The sequence below is a fragment of the Hetaerina americana genome, unplaced genomic scaffold (genome assembly GCF_022747635.1).
Source record: "Hetaerina americana unplaced genomic scaffold, ioHetAmer1.1.p SCAF_3, whole genome shotgun sequence".
Taxonomy (NCBI): domain Eukaryota; kingdom Metazoa; phylum Arthropoda; class Insecta; order Odonata; family Calopterygidae; genus Hetaerina; species Hetaerina americana.
Genome location: NW_027286874.1, coordinates 27,195,244 through 27,220,344, shown reverse-complemented (window position 1 = coordinate 27,220,344; position 25,101 = coordinate 27,195,244). Strand labels below are relative to the sequence as shown.

The following is a 25,101-nucleotide window of genomic DNA, read 5'->3' as shown; positions in this document are numbered from 1 at the left end:
TGAAACCATTGTTGGTAGCTATATTAGTGATATTCACGAGTTCAATTTTGAAGTTTTTGGGGGAAAGGGGGATGTGTAGGAGGCGGTGGATCATGGAGTGGAGGGCTGCGTGTTTGTGAGAAAAGTGGTGTGCGGAATCATTAGAAATTATATGGTCTGTATATGTGGGTTTCCTATAAATTGCAAATTCGTGTCTATTATCCCTAATTGTGATTGTCAAGTCGAGGAAGTTGATGGTGCCGTTGACGTCTTTTTCCATGGAGAAGGAGATATTCCGATGAAGAGTGTTTAGGAAATTAAGGAAGGAGTCTAACTGTCGGTTGGTTCCGGTCCATAGGCATAGTATATCGTCCACGTAACGAAACCAATAGCCCACGTTTTTGTTATGCTGATTGTCAGCATTAAAAAGATGTTCTTCTACAGAATTGAGGAAGACTTCGGCTAGGAAGGGGGACAGTGGGGAACCCATATGGGTTCACTAATATAGCTACCAACAATGGTTTCAACCCCAAACTAGTTGACACATTACTACGGAAAAAACAAAAAGCAATGGCCATAAAAAGCATTTTCGTATCTCAGCCCGCAGTATCTAAAGATTTTAAGTGGTGCTCGATCCCGTTTCTGGGAGATCTTTCATATAGGATTTCCAACTGCCTACCCACCTCACTCAAAGCAGCCTTCTACCCACCCATAACCCTCTCCAAACTTCTAGCCAATGGAAAAGACACCCAGGATAGCCTTCTCAAATCAGGCATTTATAAACTGAAATGCGAGGATTGCAACAGCGTTTATGTCAGTCAGACCGGCAGGAATATCAAGTTACGAGTCAAGGAACACGCTAGGTGTCACAAAAATCAGAATAACAACTCTCTCTTCGCCAAGCATTTACTAGAATTCAACCACAGCAGTGACTTTGTCCCAGAGATATTACACACACTCCCAAAAGGATTAAAAATGGACGCTCTCGAGCAATTAGAGATTAGAAGGCACTTGGTGAACCCCAACACGACACTTTGTAATGAGCAATTATTCCCATACCCCTCCCCACTCCTCTCCGAGAAATTAGCCTGGAAATGGTCAAAACAATCCATCAACGCACCTGCGAGCCCCCACCCCCCTCAAATCCTTCCAACCCTCCCCGCCCCCACTCTGTCCTGAGGGTATATATGCTTGCTCTGTCTGTTTTGCAAATTTGTACCTGATGATGCCGCAAGTCGGTGAAACGCGTCGTGCCGTATAATAAAATCTGTGGAAAAGTACGAGTCTTTCTTTCTATTTCAATAATGGATATCAATTACTTCCACGAAGTGAAGCCTGAAACAATAGAATTATTCACTTAAAGATTTTGTTTTATAATTTGTTTTTATATATTGTTATAAAATTTTTTTAAACAGTGTGTAATGTTAAGTTTTGTATATTTTATGTGACAAGGTGCAAATATATTGACCATATTTGTGTACACTATCAAGTTTTTAATGCATTCAGATGGTGGTATTTTCTCCAACTTTTGATTAGACTAGTATTGCTATTTCGGATAATTAAAACATCAGTATTTTTGCATGAGCTCTTTTACCTTATTGCAAGAATTTGTAGTCCGATTGTTGTTTTTATTATATGTATGTTGTTAAAAATAATTTTTCTTGAATGATTTTTTTATTTCTTTTTAGTAAGATTTATTTTCTTTCATACAGGAAAATGTGATGCTGTGCTATTTGCTGTAGTTGCTGTTTGTATGGAAACCAGTATCCTCTCCTATTCATTAGTTTAAAAGTATTACCTCATTGTGGAATCTACTCTTTGTGTAGGTGATATAATACACATTTATTTGATAGCAGCATGTGCATGATTTTTTCTTAAGATACTGGTGAAATTCAAATTATGAGTTAGGCATCATTTATGTACATTTTGATTGATGTTTTTTGTTTTGTATTGCTATAAATTAGGTTGTACGAATTCAAAGCAGTTGTCTTGCTAGAGTGCATACTTAATACTGAAGTTAGTTTGCTTTGACTCTTCAAGTGTCATCTGTGACTGAGTGTACCTAGTGACATTATTTTCTTGGTGTGAGTATTTTATTATATCATTTGTATTTTTTTGTTGAGTTCCATTTTAGTTTACATTGTAAAAACATATAATCAATGAAATGTTTACGCTTGTTCAGTTTATTACAAACTTGGAGTTTATTTTAAAGTTTTGCTCCTTTTAAACGTACTATTTTATATTTACATCTTGCATTGGTAGTGTTGTTGTCAGCATGTTAATTTTTCTCTTCACTACCTGTGGATATGAATGCACGTATAATTTTGCTTTCAGATACTTGAAGAGTGTTTTTCCTACAGTCGAGGAGACTTTTCTGTTAGATATTCTATGTAATGCTGATAACAATGTTCAAAAGGCAACTGAAAAACTCCTTGTTATGGGATTTGAGAAAAGGGACACTCCACCTCCCAGACTGACCATTCGAAAGAAGGAGGAAGAGCCGAAACCTAAAACTGTCATCCCCACACCACCTCCAAGAATGAAAAGTCAAGAGGAAAAGCAGAAAAGTGAGTTTATTTTCATTAAATGGTATTCCTTATACGAACATTATTATGACTCAATGAGTCCTTGCAGAAATATTTTAGTTTTGAGTTTTTCAATGAGTTTTTCTACAATATTAACTTTTTAGGGAATGCATTTCCCCATTAATTTATGTAGAATGATCAAAAACCACTGTAGCCTCAACCACCACATTTTTGTCTATGCCATTTTGTTGAACAGAGAGGTTAAAGGATCAAGAGAAGGGGTGGTAATTGGTTCAATTGTTTAGCAAATGAAATGTGCATGGCGTCAAGATTAAATTAGGGTAAAAAGGGGGGCGGGGTAGAAATGGCATGGGCATATGGATTTTTTATTACCTTTGGCTGGCATACAATTTAAGTAGGCAAGGTGTCAGTAAGCATCCAGAGATAAAAGGGGGAAGCAAAGAAGTTTGGGAAGCTTAGAAGGGGCCTCTGAATTACAAACGAGAGCTTGATAGTTAATATTTTCAATGATAATAATGATAGTTTAACCTGAACTGCAAAAAAATGAGGCAAAGGATGGATGTGGTGGAAGGAGGAAAATATGATTGTGTCATTAATTGCCGCCTCAAACTTTTGTCTGTTAAAGAGCATCCATTTGGTTGACTTACAAGACTGTTGACATGGCTCTCTTTTGATGGTATTTATATCTGACATATGCCAAAATGTGATTTTTGGATCTTTTTTTGGAATGATTTTCATAAGTAGCAATGATGTTCAAGACTAATGATGGAACTATTTAATAATTAACTAAACGTAGTCAAAATTCGATCTGCTTTCAAAATAATATTTTAATTGTAGACAGCTGAAAAATGTGTAGTATTAGGAACTTAACTTCTTTATTTCTACAACTTCTAAACTCTGTTCTCACAAATTCCAAAATCACAATCTTCCCAAGAACTTAATGGCTGTGAATTTTGAGGATCAAGGGTTCAAAGCCCACCTCAAGTATGAGTGTTGGGTTGTCATGTAGTTTTTACTATTTCTGGCAATGTGACTTGTTCTCAGTCATTTTAAAACACCCAATCCTTGGGAAACATGAAAAGTTCAAATGTTGAGTGAAACGTGTCAGTTGAAGGAACTATTTAGATGAATAAAGTTATGACATCTTGTTCCAGAGCCTAATTTTTTCCACTACCATAAAATTGGTTGCATTGATTATAATAATACTTTATTCACTATATGCAGGCTCGGCATGGTTTTGTCATAAAACAAAAATTGTGCAACAACTATAAAAATTCATGTATATTCATCAGTATAGTACATGGAAAATAATGTTATTAACTTTTATAGGGATATTTAACAAAATAACATTTTACAATCAATTTAAAAGGCATTACAATGATTCAATGTGAGGTGTAGACTTTTCTTTATGTGGTGCATTAAATTCATTCACTCAGTATAAGGGTGTAATAAGTAGGTATGCTTTAAGATTATGCTGAATACATTTGAAGATAATGCTTGCAAGCCAGGAGGAAGCAGATAAAAAAATTATATAAACCCAAACTGAATTTCATAGTAAAAGTATGATGCCCTAGCCTAAGAAAAACAACTTGGTGTTTACATATTGGAAGGCCTACAAAAATGTTAATTTTCAGTTCTTATGGTAAAACCTCATGAAAACACCTTATCTGGTAGAGAAAGGCACAGAAAACATGAATTCTTACCCTTTATCAAGTTGTTGCAACTGTGGGTATTTTAAAAATTGCACAGGGATTTGTGGTACTATTTGCTATGTATGCTTTTTATTAAATTGAGTAGCTTCAGGCGTGATGTAGTGGAAGTCGAACATAATGAATAACTGATCGTAGCGCTTTTCCTCATGAGAACATTTTTATTTTACGACCAGGTTTTGATGTATTACATCATCTTCAGGTAAGGTCCTCAGGTAAGGACCTGATAATGATGTAAAACATCAAAACTCGGTCGTAAAATAAAAATTTTATCAAGTGGAAAAGTGCTACGATCAGTTATTCATAATGCTTTTTATGTTTAGGCATACATACCACATTGTTTAACTTATTGCAGGCTGTAATCCACAGTTATGAGTGCAATAACATGCTAAATCAAGAAAAATTAAATTTTACAGAAATTTGAATATTTTGAGAATAGGAATACCAATATTAAATATGTTTTCATATAAATATGTTTTCAAGGAAGATTAAGAGTGTTTGCTGACCTTGATATGTATACTGCCAAACAAAGATAAACCGTACTGTGACACATATCTTATTCACAAAAATCCTCTCTTTTAGTGAAAAATCGGTTGCAGGAGAAGTACAAAGACATACCAGAAAGGGTTGTAACAATAGCTCTGGATAGTGTTGATTATGATGAAGAGAGGGCGGGGCATATTTTGAACATGATGGTACAAGAAGAAAGTAAAGCCAAAAGTACAGAACTGAAATCAACTGAAAAGGATCGGTGAGTTGATGCTATGATATAGTTCTCTGTTAAGTAAATGGAATATTGACTCCTTTTTGACTGTTAAATTAGTGCATGTTAAAATTTTATGAAGGCATCTAAAATGGAATCAGATTTCCTGATTATAATTCTTAATTAATGGGTCACCTTGGAACTTTTTTCACTACCTTTGGTTTGATAAGTGTGATTTTGAAATCAAAATATTAGCCGATTTCATTTTAATTTTTGCTAGCCCAAAATTAGCTAGAGAAAATTTGGATATAATTACCAGAAGAATGAACTTTATCCAACATTGTTTCTGCTGGTTAGGAAGGAATATCAGAGGTGTGCGTAGTTGTGAATTTGTTTTGTCTGTTAGATTTTTGGATATTTGATTCATATGCTTGAATGTAATGTTTTCTTGATTTAATATGTAATTCTAACATTTCCAAACTTTGTTGACTAGTTTTTATCAATAATGAAAAACTATGTGAAAAAATTTGTGACTATATATGAGGTGTGGCTATAAAATAATGATACTAATGCTACGACAGAAGAACTGCGCTTGCACCCAAGGGATATGACCAAGAGCTGTCTTGCGTGAAGCCTTCTCTTTCGATTGGTGCCCCTCCTGTGCCTGTGGACATACATGTATTAGTCTGGCCGTGGCCTTTGTTTGTATAAGATCTGTTTTATTTGTTTTGCCAAAAATATGATGTGTTTTAATTGAGAAACCAATTGTCGTGAAATTTCGTATGAAACCTGGAAAAATTACCATTAAAGCATCTTCTATTAAAAGAAGTGTATGGCAATGAATGTTTATCATGTGCATAGGTTTTTGAGTAGTTTGTTTCCAAGATGGATGAGAAAACGTTTAAGATGATGAATGCTCAGGTCACCCTTCCAATTGAAAAATTGATAAAAATATTGAAAAAATCAGTATTTTGATTCTATCTTACCTTAACTAGGCTCCAGAAGGTGAAACCATTAATCAGCATTGCTATCTCTAGGTTCTTGCTCAACTCTGTGAAAAAATAAGAACAAAAAATTAACTGTGGAAGAAAAAGTTATGGGTTCTTCATGAGGACATTGCTCTGGCTCACACTGAATTGTCTGTCAAGATGTTTCTAGCCAAGTATGGCACCTCAGTGTTGGACCATCCACCTTATTTGCCAGACATGGCACCATGCTACTTTTATATGTTCCCTTATGTCAAATCTGCATTAAAAGGAGAAAAATATCAGGACATTGAATCTGTGGAAGAAAAAGTGGCTTGCATCATGAAATAGTTCCCAGGAGACGACTTTGAGTAGTTTTGAACAATGGAAAATTCACATGCAGCTGGGTGGGCTTGGGGAGAAGTGTATATTGAATTTGATAATAATTAAATATGTATAAATTTAAAATAAAAGTTTTACAGCCTCAGTCTCAATATTTTATATTACACATCATAGTGACTGTTAATTTTTCAAATTGAGAGCTAGAACTCAGTTTGTAATCATATGGACCTTGAAATATTTTATCTAATTTAACAATAGTTTATTCATAATTTAATCATACCTAAGTATTTAGGAAGCTATAAAGTTGGTCAATGAGCACTTTCTAATGCTTGTTTTATATAATTTTGTAATTCAAATTGAATAAAAATACTCTCGTTATTATGGTCTGTGCATCAAGACATTGGTGCACAGACCTTAATAAATTAAGATGAAACATTGGAAAGATTGCAAAAGACTATAATGCATTTGAATCAAGTGAGGGCATTAATTATTACCTTTACTTACTGCTGGGGTAAATATTTTTGATTGATTATTTTTTGAGTGTGAATATAGTACTTGCCAAGTAAATTTCAGTTTGGGAAAGAGAGAAAAATCTGATGAAGCTGGGCCCTGGTGGGTACACTGACTGAATAAGCATAGTCATACTGGTTTTGGCCAAAATATCACAAAAAATTTGATATTGACAGTCATCCAGGGTGTAAATTATTATTTTTTCATTGCTAAACATCGTTAAATCACTTAGACCATTCTAACAACTTGTGCAACTCTGCATTAATCACCATAAACTTTGTATTATTTTCAGGGATCATGATGAATGTTATACTTAGTAAAAAGGAAAATTTAATATTTATTTCATTCATTAACATGAGCCATCTCAAATATCTCAAAACATTACAAGGGCTGTTTGAAAAGTCTATGCATAGTCCAAGAGATAGCTCCGCTGGTGTATATTGAAATTAGTAGCATATCTGAATACACACCATGTTTCAGCGAGATCAGTGTATTACTTTGTTTTTATCGTTTGTTTGTATTCTGTAAGTTGAGTGATTTCCAAAAAAATGGATGAAAGAGAATTTTGTTTGTTGGTCAAACATTATTGAATGAAAAAGCATCACAGGAGGGTAATGAGAAACTTAATGAACATTATGATGAATCTGCACCTTGGTTAGTTTCATTTTATTCATTGACAGATTTTTACTCTTCTAACATAAATTTTATATAAAGAAAGGATGGTGATATGTAGGATTTGTTAGTACATAAAATTATCATGTTAAAAATGAATTTGAAAAAATTGAGTGGAAACGGTGCATAGCTTCAACGAAAGTTTCACATTTGGCTGAAGAACCGTATAATAGGCGTGTATTATTATTTGAAAATTACAGTGCGCACATTCATTTTTCAACCTTTTCTATTATTTCAGAAAATAAACAATCATTTGGTTAAAAATTAAGAAAGTCTGACCTTTTTGAGAAACTTGATAACTGCATAGTGCCCAAATCTTTGGATGAGGCAACAAATACATAGATGCAATGAAATTCTATTAGTTATTATATATTATTTCACTTAGGGAAGACACATATTATTATTGTTATAAAAGATTGAGATTACAAGTTGGTGGCCATTGACATTGTTCCCTAGATTTTGATTTGTTAAGTCATGAACTCTTGGATTCCTTTATGCATTAAAATTATGTTAATTTAATTGCAAAATTACTTTTTTAAATTCTTGAGTGTTTAATTTTTTTAGGCCAATGCCAGAAAATGAATCTTCTGCCCCTACCCAGACATCTGGACCAGTTCCATTGGGTGCCTCTCCAACTCACAAATCAGTAATGATTCGTAAACCTGTCAGTGATAAAACTGACAAGGGGCAACACAGAAGACCTAAAGGAAAAAAAGATGTGCCCAAGTAAGTTGTTGCAAAGAGTGAATGCTATATTATTTCTTTAAATCGCTAGTACTAATCCTTCGCTATGGTTTAGGGTGTCTCGGGGCACTAGCACTACTGAGGACAAAGAGCATAAGTCACCTTATCTGTCAAAAGTGACTGGACCAAACCCTGACCTACATAAAGGTCCTAATGATGAACTCTTGCTGTAAGTATATACATACACTTTATCAAGAGCCTAAGGCATATATGTTAAGGTTAACTGAAGTAAATATGACGATTCCCTTAAATTTGAAGTTTGGTTCCTGTAAGAATAAAATCAATTAGACTAATTGTTTGTTGTCTCAGGCGTAACTTTATGGAATTTGCATAACATATTGAAATGAAATGAAATAATTGTGTGTGTGGAATAATAAAAGTGTGTGGAATTACAAAGTCAATTATTTCATTTCATTTCAATAGAATAATTGTGGTTAAACTTGTAGGGTAGCCACTCAAATTGGGACAGAAAATTTCATAATTTATTCATTCATAAAATCTGGAAGAGGTACCAAATTCTCTACAAAGTTGGGGGCATTATATGCCATTTAGGAATTTCTGATCAGAGTGGCACTCCAGCTCTTAGACCAGTTCATGTTAAAATAGGTCACTGTCATACTTGCAAGTGCTGGACAACACACAAATTATTCTAGGACCTACTTCAGTGATACCTTGTAAAAAGAGATTATTCACGCTAACATCCTTAAATAGATACTAAACACTTTTTAACCCAGGGACCTAAATTTATTGCAATTGGAATGAAAGGGAATTATTTGTGATTTGTAAAAGTGTAAAATAGAGCAGTATATGAGAGAGTACCCAAAAATAACCAGAATTATTTTTTTAAAGTTACGTATTTAATTTTTTACTAGACAACATTATCACCATCCAAGTACTCTCCATCACACTGAATACATTTTTCCAATCTGTGATTCAATCCCTGGAAACATTTTTCAAAATTATCTATTTTTACCACCGACAGCTCCTGCCTCGTTTTTTTCTTTATCGCTTCCACTTCATCAAAATGTTGTCCTCATTTCCTTCTTCATTTGAGGAAACATGAGTAAATTGCAAGAAGTGAGATCGGGTGAGTAAGGGATGTGGGCCGAAGGAGTCATGTTGTTTTTGGCTAAAAACTGGCGCACTGATATGGCTGCATGAGGCGGTGCATTTTCATGGTGGAAAAACAAGTCCTTTGTTTCACAAATTGGGCCTTTTTTGTCAAACACTGTTATCCAATCTTTTTAAAACTTCCAAATAGAAAACATGATTAACAGTCTGATGTGTTAGGATGAATTCAGAATGAACTATCGCTGTCACATCGGGAAAACAAATGTGCATCATCCTGAGGTTTGATTTTACTTTACGAGCTTTTTTGGGCAAGGTGACAATGAAGGTTTTCACTGGCTTGACTGTTTTTGGTTTCGTGGTCTAAACCATAGCACCATTACTTGGCACCAGTTGCAATAAAAAATCTGGATTGGTTGAGAGATGGTCTTCCAATGTATGGCAAGTTTCAATTCGATTCTCTTTTTGCTGTTCAGTTAGGACCTGAGGCGCGAATGTTGCAGTAACCCTTCTCATCTTCCAATCTTTTGCTGAAGAAAAATTTTCCAAAAATTTGCTGAAGCTCCATGCTATTCCAGATAGTTTACTAATCTCTTCAATAGTCTGTCGTCGGTCTTCAAGCATGATTGCACAAACTTTTTCACACTTCTGTCGATTCTAGAAGTTGATGGACATCCTTGATGAAGTTTTTCATCAAGTGATTTTTCACCTTCTTCAAAACAAGAAAGCCATTGTTATACACTTTTCATGGCACTATTTTACACTTTTTCCCTTAGCACATTCTTTGTAAGCTGTTTTTAAGTAAGTTTCTGTTGCATTTTTCCCAAGCAGGAAGCAAAATTTCACAGTGACATGCTGATCACTTAGATCTGCCATGACAAAAAACGAGGAGCTAGCGAAAATGCTTTTACAAAATGAATTTTTGTGACTGAACACAATCTTCCTATATAACAACAATGCCTGCACAGAACTTGGAACGATTTGCGCTATGCTCACGCCGCGTAAGCTCTGCCAACCGCAGCATTATTCTGGTTATTTTTGAGTACCGTCTTGTTTTAGTATTTAAAAAATTTTTTTTAAAGAGGAAAGGTGAGTGTAGAGCATTTTGATTGGTGATGGGATGTCGAACTCAGTGATGGGGAGACTGTTAGACAAATGAGGAAGGGTGAGATAAGGACATTGGATAAAATGAAGAGAGGAAGGAAGCGGGTGGAATTGAAGAAGGGTTTGTTGTGGTTTTGGATGTCAGGTTGTTAGGAGGGATAGAGAAATGTGTCAGTGTTCAATGTGTGTTCCAAGAAAAACTGCCTTAAATGCTAGAATTATAATATTACTTGTTAAATGTACAGAAGTTAGGTATAATATTGAAAACCTGCAAGAATGTTGCTCTGTACATCATTTGGCATAGCTTAATTCATGAAAAATCATATAAAGATGTTAGCTGTACTCAAATAAAATAAAGTGAGTACATGTTTTGCTTAAGAAATTGAAATTTACTTTGAGATAATTTTGAAGTGAGCAATAATGCATGCTTTGTTATTAGGAAATAATTAATTGCCACAATGATCCGATTGTAAGAAACTATTTTCGCTGTTACTTGATGGCAATTTCTGTTGCATGGCTAGAATGAAACGACGATTCCTTGGTTTAGGATAAGTATTAATTGTGAAATTGCTGTGTTTCATTTAATTTCTACAATGGTTTAATCAAATTTCTGGCCTCGGATATAGTTTCAATCTCTATGGTATATCATACCATGTGCTCCACCCAAGCTTTGTGATTTTTCGGGTACCAGATCTTCCTGGGAAACCATAACTGACCCTGGGAAAGGAACTGGCCCCCCTACCCTGATGTGTGAATTTCACATGCCATTGGACTTAGTACTGGGTGAACTCTACCATCACCTACCAAACCGATCTTCGGGTTGATTACTGTGTTTATGATTTTTTTATGGCATATTGTACTACCTGAAAAAATTAAAAACCATCCTAAAATGTTTTCATGGGATAAAAATTGATTGTGTACATGGTAATGATGTAAATAATGGAATATGTACATCTCAGAGAAAATAGCTCAAAATATGTCTTTCACTCAAGGTAGGGGTGAAACAGAGTTTCGCAGCTATTATCCAATACTCCATCTCTGGATTTACATCAGCCATTGACTCGGTTTGGCAGCTCTAACATTACAAATTTGGCCTTTAGTACCATAGTTTTCCATAGAACTTGATTTTTCTCAATCTCCAGTGATAAAATTTACGCATCTCATTTCAAAGTCTAAGAGAATATTTTTCAAAACAATGCAGCGCATCAGAAACAAAATGCATGATGATGGTGATAGATTTCAGGATTCAAGCTTATGATTACCCTTATGGGGCAGAATTTTTGGTGGGAAAAATATGGAGATTGGAATCTAGAAAATGAGTGGTAACCCTGAACTCTTGTTAGCTACTTATATCCTATGTATGAAAATGCTTCTCTTGTATCCCTTTGAGAATTCGGTTGCTCCTTACTGTTTCAACTCCCTCTAGATACACAAATACAGCCATATAGCCTTAATTTAGGGAGTTCATTGCAATGAAGTGGTGCTATGAATGGGAGTAAGTTGAAAGAATGCATATTAGTGTTCACTAGACTATACGTTCAATGTGCACTATTTGTTTGGAAGTTACATAGTAGGGGGCTAAGGAAGTGTTACTTAAGCTCAAAACTTTGATTGGTTATTTATGTTGTGCTTTTTGAGTGCATATGTCCATTTTTTACTGCATGTAGAGGAAGGAATCCATCTTATAGGCTTGATGTACTTTACTTTGTGTATTACTAGCATTAATATCTCTAATGCAAGTTTCTTTTAATTTTTAGAGTGGATTATGTTACTTGGAATGGTCCTAATTCAAATTACTGCACTAGTAAAGCTGGTAAGATGTCTAAAGGAGTGAACTTCAACTTGCGTCAAGGCTCTTCCAATTTGGCAAAAGGTCCTAACCAGGATATGTTTAAAGGCCCCGTGAAAAACTTGGCTAAGGGCAGTATTTATTGCAAGACTGCTGCTTAAATTTCTTTCTCTTTTAGGAAATCTGATGACTTGCAGTGCAAAAATTTATATTATTTTAGTTTTAACTAAGCACCAAAATTGGTAATTCATATTTCATTTTAATTGGTATCATGTGAAATTTATAATTTGCTGCAGTAATAAATGAAGGGCAAAGGGGTATTCATAGCATTGGAGGAGATAAATTCTTTAATTTTTATAAGCATTGGAAGCAATTTGTCAGAAGTGACAGTGTCAAAATAAATGCATATTTTTGTATTCACGTTATAAAATTGAATTTGCCTTTCATGTTATATTTGAGGAAAAGTGTATGGTGACAGCTGTGTGTGTGAAGCATTAGTGTGCCACTGATGGATGTGATTTGTCAGTGAGTATTGAAATAACCTTATATCATGCTTAACTACCTAATTTGTTTTAATTATTTCATAAGGATAATTATATTTTGTAGACATTTTATATTTTTGCCAAATCTGAATTAAAATGACCCGATGACAGGCACTTGTCTCCATATGTTTGCCATACTTTCTACCATGGTGTACAGTAGAGGGCTAACCCAAAATGGGTTTAAGTCATTCCTTTTTTATATTTTCTCATTTGACAGTTCTCAATTTGAAAGTTCCTACTTCTCGGGTATGCTTGCTCCTCAGAAGCTTCACATGAAGCTGCCTTTCCTTGGCACTATGCCAGTCAATTGTGATGCTATGCAATAGCTTCCTCCTTGAAGGATTAGTTGGGGTTGTTGTTGTTTTCATGGCACTGGCTTTATTTCTACTTTCATGTGTACCGGAGCAATCTTTAGTTGGTAGACATATTTCCACTCCTTGAAGCCATGTGTATTAGTGGTAATGGGGAAATTGTATCTTTGAAACAATTAAAATGTGGTATTCACTAAATATAGAATGTGATATCATTTGTAAGCTCTCTCTCTAATATTTTAATTTGTTTTTACTCGTTTATCAGCTTTATGCATTAAATGAGCTTATTCAAACAAAGCAATATATTTACAGTATACAATGGGTACACCATGCCTTCAGTACTGACCAAATGCATGATATGCATCATTGAAGAAACTATACATATTTCCCCAAAAGTCAGACTAGATTGATAAAATATACTTATCATCATTTACTTGAAATATATTTTGGTGGATCATTACTTATCATTATATCTATAATGCCAACCAACAATCTCTAACAGCTGATTACTAATATTTTTTCATGAATCAAACTGTAATGTGAATGCACATATTAGACATTTGTTTCTCCAAAGAGATAATCCTAAATGCCCAAAAATGATTTTTATGTATCACCAGAATTTCTTAGTAATTTTCCATAATATAGGTATATTTTCAGTGCAGAATCATTGCCAAGAAATTTTCCCACGTAGGACCTATTTTCTCAGAACATTAGCCATAACAGATATTTTTAATGTGTAATATCTGCATGCATGGGTTTGCTGATATTTCTCTCCTCTCAATCTCAAACATCTACACAATCCTATTGAAAGATTTGGTTTCTCAACTCGTTGCATAGTGCTTCTGCCAACATCGAGGCAGATGTCAGATAGTGGTATCTCTGCTGGATTACTCAGGTGAAGACTTAAGAAGTGATAGTAGTAATGACTGTATACTGTCTTTGGATAATCTTTGCAGTGGTAGTAGGTGAAAGGCATATTTTAACATTTGCCAATAAGTATGGGAATGGGCTTGATGATAGAATTTCGTCATTTGGTTAATTACTTGGAATGTATGAAATAGTACAGTAGATGAAGTACCAGGGTTTCAAATTATTATAAAAATCTATAATAACATTTTAAACACTGCTAAGGAACGTGGATAGTGCTTCTTTGTCAGCTACGTGTATTGTTGTATTAATGCTAGTAGCAACAGAGCTGCTTGTTTACTAACCTTTGACTGTGGTCCATTATTTTTTTATGCATTCTTATTCATGAATCATCGATGTTACTTTTTGATGATGGCCACTGAAAAGATCCTGTGAGTGAGAATTTGAATCTATTCAAGTAAAATAGTTAGACTGATGAATTAATCTGGATGAATGAATTTGTTTTACCTCCTGCAAAATGTTAGGATATTGCTCATTTTGATCTTGAGTGTCTCGTGGATCTACTGAGTCCTGATGGTTTAAATTACATTGTTAGTTTTGAAGTTCACTGAGATAGTATATTAGGGGAGTAGTTCACTTTTTCATCCCTCTTTTATTGCCTTAGCATCTGATATACACGCTGTAAGTCCCTTAATTCATAAGTTCATTTGAATCAGCAGGTGTATTTTTTGGTATCAGAAGGGCAGAAGATGATATTCATTTCAGCCTTGCTACTTGGGATATGATGACCCTATTAACTCCTGGCCACGATGATGCAATCTCTAATGTATGCTTCACTTTTTAGTATGTGGTTAGCCCTCTCTGTAGATACCTCTTTAATATAGTAAGCATTGGAGAATTTCAGTGACAGTTAAGTATTTTGCATAATGCTGACTTCATAGATGTGCATTTTATATTTATTGCTTTAAGCTGTTGTTACGTGATGTGATTGTGAAATCATGTATAATGATTTGCCATTGTAGTGTGCCTGTATAAGACATAAGAATGTGTACTGTATTTTATCATTCATTGTCATCTTATTTAAAGTGAACTGCCTGAAAATAGTGTGACTCATTTCATTGAAAAAGATTGTTATCCATGCAATCATGATTTACATATATATTGATTATAATTGCTTGTAATTTCTAATATTGTAACAAATGCCACAACCTTCTTAACTGGATGTATCTGCCATTTCAATGTTCTGTCAAATTGAAATTTAGCCCCAGGGCACTTAATAATTGATGTCTCTCACGGTGCAAGGGTGAATGGTGCCCTAGGTAAGCCAGTAGCCATTTGGCTCAGTTATATGCATGGAAGTTGGGTGTCGGTGATGTGGTGTTGGGATCAAAATTTTTGAAGCCTGTAGGTATACAAGAGAGTAAATGTTTTCAATTAAAAGTCTCTTCTCTCAAAATATTGCTTGCATTGATACTCGAAACATTGCTTAATAAAGGTTGATTGTTTTTCCACCCAGTGGTGGACTTAAGCATAAGTTAAAAATCTGAATGTAACTTCCATGTATAAGAAATCAAGTATGAAAGAAATCAGTTGGAGGGAAAAAACTGAGAGATATAAAAGTTCCTCTGGGCCTTATAATATCTGCCCCTGTAATTTGTATTGTCAGGTGTAGGCATCACCCTGTTACCCTTGTGCCTTGCAGATATTTTGTTTCAACTACTTGTCAGTACTGACCAATAAATGTAAAAAGCTGGTGATAGCTTAAATAATGCCACTACTATGATTTTCATCTAGTCATAGTGAAAAAAACTTTCATTCATTAGAATTGAGTTCAACCATTAATTTAAAAAATAAAAAAAATATTTGTTGAAATGCCACTTGCGGGATTTTCATATGAAAAAGCTATGTGATATTGAAAGAAATGTTTCCAATGTGAAGTTATGGATTCCAATGGTAACAGTTGAAATCACAGTACATGCACCTAATCTTTCCTGTAACATTTAAAAAAATTCTGAATAATTTCATTGAAAATAAAGGAAATTCTGTAGATGAGAACTCCGCACACATTTGCACATGTGAACGTTGTTTGGCTATTAATTTTAAATAATTCATGTTAAAATGCATCTTAAATAAGCAAAAGCCTGTTGGCCATGCATTTATATTGATGATAAATTTTAAGATGATTGTGGCATTTGAGAATATAATACTGCTGATCTCATTCAATGGATAATTTTCAAAATAATTATATTATTAACAATAATACTTGAACAATTGTCATCTGCTTGCTTTAATTTTTTATGAAATTTGAATTGCTATCATTTTTGGCAATTTGTTGTAAATTTGATTTATTGAAATGTGTGAAGTCTGATATCAACGGGGATTTATAGGGTTAGGACCATCCCCAGTTCAACCGTCCCTAGTAATGAGAAAAACTACCAGTTGATATTAATTTACGAGGGTGAATTTTGGAAAAGGATCTTGAATGATAAGTGGGTTGTAATTCTGCATTTGCTGTTAATCTTTTATTATAAGATGAATAATTTTGCAATGATATATGATATTCTTATGTAGGATCAGAAGCTGAAGTTTTTCTCAAGAATCTCCATCCCTTGTACTGGTCTGAAGTGTACCAATAATTGCTTTGTGATTGCCTGTAGATGATAGGTTTTGTCTTTGTCATGATTTGTGTATATTTTGACTGGACTCACAGTCTTGTAAAATGCCAAAATGGGCGATTAGCTTTGCTCGGTTGTTTTTTAATTCTAGGAGTTTCCATGTTTAAATTGTCATAATACATAATGTAAAATGTAGCTAATAGGCTGCCACTGTACTGACTATATTATATTCCTCTACATAATGTGGAGGTATCCCCTGAATAGATTAGTAGTGGATATCACTGATGACCTGATACAGAAGAGGATTACATGCCATTCGTAGAAGTATTTTACTCTGATTCCTATTTATTCATCAAGACTTATCATGAACAATTGGCATTTTGTCACGTCTTGTTTAATTGTTAAGACTCAATCTTAGTACTTTTGCGAGATATTTTTAAATAATCTAGTCCTTATCCATGTTTGGCTTATTAACTAGTGCTTTTTCTACTAACATTTATTTGAAATTTTATCCAAATGATTTAGTCTTCCAGTGTTGACCATTTTGATAAGGAACCTTGCAATGCTTTCACTTTAATAATTTTGTAAATGCTTCAATTAGTCAAAGAGATTTAGGTTGTATGACTGGAATAAGGTCTTAGGTGTTATGATTTCACTTTGGTCTATGAACATTATACTGAAAATCAAAATTCAGTATTAAAGATTCGAACAAATTTCTTATTAATTACTAATAAAATTGCTCATTACAAAAATTAAAGTAGTCCAAAACTGAATAATTATGAGTATTGAGGGCACCAAATGCTACATACAGGATTTATAAAATTTTGTCTTATGGTTGTAATTAAACTGAAATTATACTCATATACACCAACTTAAAACTCATATGATTAAAAGAAACATTCTTGTTGCTTTAGATGTTCAACTTTGCTCACATATTTTTAAAGGACATAATCAATTATTCATAAATTATCATTAGAAGTATCCTCTGAGGAAGGTCGATTTGGATAACCTTGATTCATTGGGACCTTCTGCCATGTCCTATGTTAGACTCTAGCATCTTATTCTAGAAGACTTCAAAAAAGATTCAACTTTAAGCCTATTATGGCGATCTTAGACTATTCTACCTGAGTGGACTATTTTGGTAAAATGATTTTACCATATGGCAGGCATCAGAAGTAAGAGCTGGGTAGGTAATTTTCATCTTACCACTTTGGGGAACCTTTTTTGATTCTTTCAGTCCAGAAACAGGTTTTGATTCTAATAGAATACAAATCTCTGATGTGATGAAAGTTTGAATTTGTGTGTATGGTACTTAATATTACCCGACAAATGTTTCAGGATTTCTTTTAGACTCATTCTAGATTCCTTTTGTTGATTCTTAATGAGGTGAGCAAAAACCACAGTCTCCAGGATTTATTCTTCCAGGGCAAGTGCAGGCAGGCCAGGTGAAAGTAGTCATTAATTTGGTTTAGGGTAACTGCACACACGACCTTCCAAGGAAAACCCTTATTGGGGTGGGATATAGTTTAGGAATGAGAATGTTATGAATGTTTATTTTTTCTTGATGGTTTGAAAATGGCATGTTATCATGAGATCTGTTAATAAGTGCCCTCTACCCATGTATAAGAAATGAACTGGTGCATGATGAATTACATTGTGGAGTGTGCTCTCCACAGTCTTGGTCATAGACGTATATTATATTTTCCTAAATGCTTGAAGTAGTCTTGAAAATTTTCAAACAAGGTAAAATGATTCTTCAAATAAGAAGTTATTAGTGAATTCTATGAATTTAAATGTTGGTACTTTTATTAACCAGGCATACCACTAGTTATTGTGTACAGTCAGTTTGTAACATTTGGTACATCAATTATGTGACAAAGACGAAAACTTAAATTGACAGGCATTCAAGGTGATATTTAATCTAGTTCAAATGTCAGAGAATTAACATTTAATGAAAAGTAAGTTTCTAGTCTTGTATTTTTGTGATTGTGAACATAAATTGACTTTATTTATTACTTCCTGTAATTATTTTACTCATATGTAGTGAGCAGACGTATTTATTTAATAAATAAATCAAGTCATAAAATATATTTTAATTTATTATTTTCTCCTCTCCCATTCATACATTCTCTAATATAGACAAAAATGAAAGAGATGAGGAAAACAACAAATCTTTAGAAAAAGGATAAAAATACGATTTGGTACAAATAATAGTAAATTCAATTATAAAAAAAACACACTGAACAATAATATGAATCCAATTTAAACTTCATCCTCATTCAGCAACATATTTGGAATTCCATCACTTATTGGAAATTTTCGTCCAGATTCTGGGCATACCAATTCTCCATTAATAACTTCTACCTGAAAAAGACAAAATATAGCATTAGATTTTGTTAATTAATCACAAAGCCTGCAAAAATGTCTGATATACTTGCCTCCATCAAGACATGATGTGCCTTTTTCAGGAAATCCTGATTATTTTCATAATCTGAAATAATAGTTTTTGGTAACTCTGCACTGTGTCCAATCTGAAATGTAGATAATTTTCTTAAGGCTTGTTTAGTTACCATGATTAAATCAAATGAAATGTAAAATGAACTTGAGATGCTCTTTAGGAAACCTATTGATGCAGACAATGAGAGTACAATAGTGTTTTAGACAAATGACCTTTTAGTTCAATAGTTTCAGCCTCAACTTTGTGGAAGTTCATTTTAATAAATGAAAAAGAAACACTTTGTTCCAATCCACCACTTTATTACAGGTACTAATAAAGTACCTGTAATCAAGTGGTGGATTGGAACAAAGTGTTTCTTTTTCATTTATTAATATGACCTTTTCTTAAAAGTGAAAAATGCTAAAATATTGGCTGTTTCCATGAATTTTAATGCATTGCCCTATTAAACTAAAGGATATATTTGATTGATGTGTAGACTTTTCCTAACAGTAACTCAAAATAAAAATTACTTAACTTTTTTTAACCTAAGAACAGTTACTATAAGGAAACTTTCAGCTTTTCCGGAAACATTATTTGAGAAATGGTTTTTTAAATAAATAAGGCACCCACATTTACAAATCTTGAATACTTTTTATATACCTCCAAAAGACTTAAAAGATAGACAAAAAAATGAAGGTGTTTGGTAGTTAACTGTATGGCATCCAAAGGGCATAAACAGAGAAAGGGAAAAGGACAAAATTGGAGATCATTATATCATAGGTAATCTACTAATTAAGGTAGGTTTTGGATGAACACAAATGAGCGAATAAATATTTTTTTTGTTACTCCTAACAAGAAACAAACCAACACCCCACTCTACAACAAGCCACTCTTCACCTCCGTACCTTACCTTCCTCCATTCATTCCATACAGCATTGCTATCCTATTTCTTCCCCTTCCTCGTTTGCCTACGATTCTCCCCTCTATCATACAGGGTGTGCTCCGAAAGTAATGCAGTTATATTTTAAGTAATTTATCGAACAGATTTGCACAAACACTTAAAATTCTTTGAAGTACTGTTCTTGGGCCTCTAAAAATATTTTTCAGCGACTCGGCCATGACCGTTGCATGCCCTGGAAGGTGTCTCCAAGGACTTCTCGCAAGGTCTTTGTCATGGCTGATTGGATATCTTCTATGGATGAAAAACGGGTTTCTTTCAGGACTTCCTTAATCAGAGGGAACAAAAAGAAGTCTGCAGGGGCAATTTCAGGACTTAAGGAGGGGTGGGGCAGCGTTGGCACCTGGTGTTTGGCCAGGAACTCGCGGACTCAGAGCGCGTTGTCGTGATGGAGTTGCCAGGTAGCGGAGATGTCTTTTCTCGTTCTGATGACCCTTTTTCAGTCTTATCAGGACATCCACATATTAGGCAGCATTAACTGTCTATCCTTAAGGAACAAAATCCTTATGGACCAATCCTTAACTGTCGAAAAAGATAATGAGCATTGATTTCACTTTACATTTTCTCATTCTTGCCTTTTTGGGCTTGGGGGTCTGTGTACCGTCGGAGCTTTGGCATTTTGTTCCTGGGCCAAATTCAAAAACCCAGGTTTCATCACCAGTGATGATGTTGTCCAAATAATCAGCATGATTTTCAATACATTGCAAAATTTTACTGGGAATTTCTGCTCGGTCTTTCGTGAAATGGTCAGCTCGAAGAGGTTTACAGTAATTAATGTCCTGCCCTTCCACAGCTTGGAAAACACTAAGACTGGTTTCGTGGCAAAGCTTAGCATCCCTTCCACCTACTCCAAGTAGTTCAATCCCACTCCAACTAATAAGGGCGGCATGGGAAATTGAATTGCATTACTTTTGGAATGTACCCTGTAGCCTTCAACATTCCACTACCAATCTTTGCATTCATTTTTCCTGTCTCCTTATTATTTATTCAATAATCCCCTCTCCTCTACCACTATACCTAGCACTTCCTCATTTATTTTCCTTTCTTTCCACTTTACCTTCTCTGCACCCACATTTCAAAGGCCTCCAATCTACGTCCATCCTCCTGCTTCAATGACCAGGTTTCCATACCGTACATAACTATGCTCCAAGTAAAGTTTTAATAAGCCTTTTCTTAACATCTTTACTCAATCTCCCTGCCATCAATTCTCTCCTCCTTGTGAGAGCTTTTTTGCATAATACAATTCTTATCCTTATGCCCCTACTACTTGACCATTTTGGTCCAAAACACTTCCGAGGTACGTAAACAGTTCCACCTGCTATAGTTTTTACCCCCTATTTCAACGTTTAACTTAGCCTTTCATTTTTTGGAAAATCGCATAAACTTTGTTTCATTTAAAATTATTCTCATCCCATACCTATTGCACTGAATTCCCAATGCACTAAGCGATGCTTGCAACCCCTTGGCTGACTGACAAAATAAAGCTTGGGGTCATCAGTAAACCCAACTGATTTTAAGAATTCCATGCTGATTTTCATTCCTATCTCCAGTTTTTCTCATGCCCCTTCAATCATTTCCTAAATATACTACCTTGATCAAAAAGTTCCCGGAATAACCACCGTGTGGCGCTCCCATCGTTCCGATTTGAGTTCTGTTTTTTTTTGTTAAATTGGTACATCTGTTGTTGATATTCCCTTTAAATCTTAGTGTCATACCTTGACATTTGCAAAAGTTACGGTCGGTTTTCGGTATGTCCATCAGTGCTTCCTGCGATTTTTCCATTACTTCCTCTCGGCTGCTAAAACGCGTTCCCCGTAATGGTTTTTTAACTCGATAGAACAGAAAGAAGTCACAGGGAGCCAAATCAGGTGAATTCGGTGGCTGTTGGATGGTATTTGTTGCATTTTTCGTCAAAAAATTACGAATAATGATAGCACTGTGCGACGGTGCGTTATCATGGTGCAAAATCCACGAGTTTTCTGCCCACATTTCTGGTCTCTTTCGGCGAATTGCTTCACGCAAACGTCTCATAACGCCCAAATAATACTCTTTGTTTACTGTCTGGCCTTCTGGCAAAAATTCATGATGCACTACACCGTTGTAATCCATGAAAACCGTCAGCATTGCCTTCTTTTTTGACTGAAAACGACGTGGTTTTTTTGGTCTCGGCTCATTTGGTGAACGCCATTCACTTGCCTGATGTCTGGATTGCGTGTCGTACTCATAAACCCACGTCTCGTCTCCAGTAATGATCCTTTTGATGAATGTGGGATCGGATTCAGCCTCGCAAATCATGTCTTTTGCGACGTCAACACGGTCTCTTTTTTGCATGAAATTGAGGTCTTTTGGCACCAACTTTGCTGCTACACGACGGAAACCCAAATCATTAACCACAATGTCTTGGGCGGATCCATAGGCAATGTTCAAGTCCTCCGCTATTTCTCTGATGGTTAATTTGCGGTTATTGACCAACATTTCTTTTACTTTATCAATTTTTTCACCGACTTTCGATGTCGATGGTCTGCCACTGCGTTCATCATCTTCGATTGACTCACGACCACTTCTGAACCGCTCGTGCCACTGGTAAACGACCGTTTTTTTAGAGAATCGTTGCCGAAACACTTTTCCAACATTTCCAACGTCCGTGCGCCACTGAATCCGTTTTTTACGCAAAATTTAATACAAGTTCGTTGTTGCAAATTTAAATCCCTTTCTGAAATTGTAAAAAATCGCCAACACACACAGAGATAGATGTACTCTTGGCTACGTAACTTTTGCAAATGTCAAGTTATGACACTAAGATTTAAAGGGAATATCAACAACAGATGTACCAATTTAACAAAAAAAACAACTCAAATCGTAACGATGGGAGCGCCACACGGTGGTTATTCCGGGAACTTTTTGATCAAGGTAGTATACGTTGAACAGCACAAGTGATAATGGACAACCCTGCTTTCTGCCCCTCACTAGCACCGGAGTAGTCTGATATATGTACAGTTGGCAGATTAGTCTTCCATCCCTCCAATCTATTCCTCTTTTCCGCAATATATTCATTAGTTTTTCTAATTCACTCTACCAATTGCCTCAGCAAAATCTACAAAACAGTCTGATTATATACCATGCTTTTATCTGTTAGTGACCTCATTACTGCATCATGTGTGCCTCTCCCTTCCTGAAACCAAACTGATAATCTCCCTATGAAATCATTAACTCTGCTCTCCATCCTCCTGTTGATGATCCTTAGTTCCACTATCGCTGCATGTAAAATAAAACTTGTTCTGTAGTCCTCACATCATGTAGCCTTTACTTTTTTTTGAATAGGTATTAAACTGATCTGACACAGTCATCTGGCCAAATTTCTCTCTCATAAATGCTATGAATTAGCCAATAAAGACTCCCACAATTTCCTAAATTTTTCAGTAGTTCCACAGGAATGTTGTCTACCCCCATGACCTTATTTGATTTCATCTCCCTTAATGCCCAATCTATCTCACTGTAGAGCGAGCCACCTCATCACCATCTCTGCCTGCTGTTGCATTCCAATCCCCCATTACTATCAAATGTTTCCCTGCAGGAACATTTGTGATTACGTCCTCTAACTGATTGTATACCCTATTGAATTCTTTCTCACTATTATTTCTTGGTGGCATGTATACCTGAACAATGACCACGTTCATCGATTCTGCTTTTACTCCTACTAGTAATATAGCAATCTGTTGCTTGCTCTATACTAACTAACCTTCTTCCTACCTTTTCATTCAATATTACTGCACCTCCTGGCTAGTTCTCGCCACTTCCGGTATATATTAATCTAGAACTATCATTCCAGTAATAAAAAAATAATCCTTAAATTTTAAACAATGTGCTTTTTGATGAAATTATAAACGATTGTATCCATTTTAATGGGAGTCTGAAAAGAATTTTAAGCTGGTGAAAATTTAAAACAAATTTACTATCTTACTATTATTATTACCAATACAATTAATTAATTCTAAACATTATATTTCAAGACACCGTTTCTTCTTGTTCAAATATTGTTAGATATCTCCCTCGATTCAGGCGTTTTCTTAACATATGACCAGAGGGTTGAACATGTTATGAATAGATGCGCGGTAGTTCTTAATTTTGTATGCCAAAATTTCAGGGCAAAAAATACTTACGTAAAACTCATTTGTATACAATCATACACAAACAATACTGAAATAGTTGTAAGAGTCACATGCCTCTTTTGAATTTAGGACTGAAAAAGATTTTAACACCTAAGGTAAATAATGAGAGATTTTATTCTCACTTTACCGTTTATGTAATTTGCCCAATTTTGCATTCATAATTCGGCCATGCAATCAACATTCAGAATACTCCTTAGAAAGCTTAATTTTTCATGCGCCCATATTTTATACTAATACTATTAATTTGTTTCATGTTCAACGCGATTACAAAATGTATTCACAATTCCTGCGAAACAGCAGACGTCTTTCTTTGCAGAACACATTTGATATCAAGTAATTTTTTAGGGCGACTTCATGCAATGTTCTTTTCATAACTCGGTCGCCTTATTGATAAATTGTTTTAAATATTTTAATAATCCTCTGATATTAAACTGTAGTATGCGACTATTATTCCAATCAGTTTCTGGGCAACATTGCAAGGTAACCGGTGTGTAACAACGTTATGATAGGGTTCAGACTTTTGTTTTGAAATTATGTAGTCGATTTTCGTCCACGAGGAGTAGCGGTGTGTTACATATGTAAAAGTCTGGGTTTTCATTCCCCTAGATTATAACTTATACTAATCACACATTTACAATGCCGTACAATTAAATGCTTACACTATCAGCGGCATTCCATAAGGCGTTCCAATCCAGTTTTGGAATGATTCGAGATACAAAGTCTGGGTTAAAATCTACTTCCGAAACTTTTACATCCTTGGCCTGAAAATAAAATAGACTTCAGAGAACGTTTGTCACATATGCGCATACAACACTTAAGCGTTAATAGGACTATCCAAAGTCTTAAACCGGCAAAATAACTATTTTTACCAATATTCCTAGGGGATATCCAACACTAACACCCTTGAGGCATTTAGAAGTAAGCATATTATGGGTTAACAGTTTCATTTTGGCGAGTACACTTATAAAATTGAAGGCCTATAACTAACTCAACAAATTCTATGGTACAACACGTGAAAAGCTGTCGCTTAAGCGGCGAACGTCTCGAATATCGATCGTAATTTGTTTACTT

At 34.8% G+C, this 25,101-nt stretch overlaps 2 protein-coding genes across 6 annotated transcripts in view; one reads left to right on the top strand and one right to left on the bottom strand.

The window, feature by feature from the left end:
* Positions 1 to 18,531, top strand: part of LOC139690960 (uncharacterized) — a 38,378-nt gene extending 19,847 nt beyond the window's left edge. For all 5 annotated transcript variants that reach the window (XM_071588627.1, XM_071588623.1, XM_071588624.1 and 2 more), the window contains 5 exons: positions 2,314 to 2,546; positions 4,817 to 4,985; positions 7,991 to 8,152; positions 8,226 to 8,339; positions 12,100 to 18,531. In XM_071588627.1, the coding sequence (XP_071444728.1) occupies positions 2,314 to 2,546; positions 4,817 to 4,985; positions 7,991 to 8,152; positions 8,226 to 8,339; positions 12,100 to 12,292 (871 nt within the window). In that variant the 3' untranslated portion in view covers positions 12,293 to 18,531. The remainder of the gene's footprint in view (positions 1 to 2,313; positions 2,547 to 4,816; positions 4,986 to 7,990; positions 8,153 to 8,225; positions 8,340 to 12,099) is intronic.
* Positions 18,532 to 18,547: 16 nt separating this feature from the next.
* On the bottom strand, positions 18,548 to 25,057 carry Trmt112 (tRNA methyltransferase subunit 11-2). Its single transcript, XM_071588621.1, has 4 exons — positions 24,900 to 25,057; positions 24,690 to 24,791; positions 18,905 to 18,997; positions 18,548 to 18,830 (listed from the first exon to the last, which is right to left on the bottom strand). Exons 1-4 carry the CDS (start codon positions 24,975 to 24,977, stop codon positions 18,729 to 18,731), a joined length of 375 nt encoding a protein of 124 aa, XP_071444722.1. The 5' UTR covers positions 24,978 to 25,057; the 3' UTR covers positions 18,548 to 18,728.
* Positions 25,058 to 25,101: the final 44 nt, after the last annotated feature.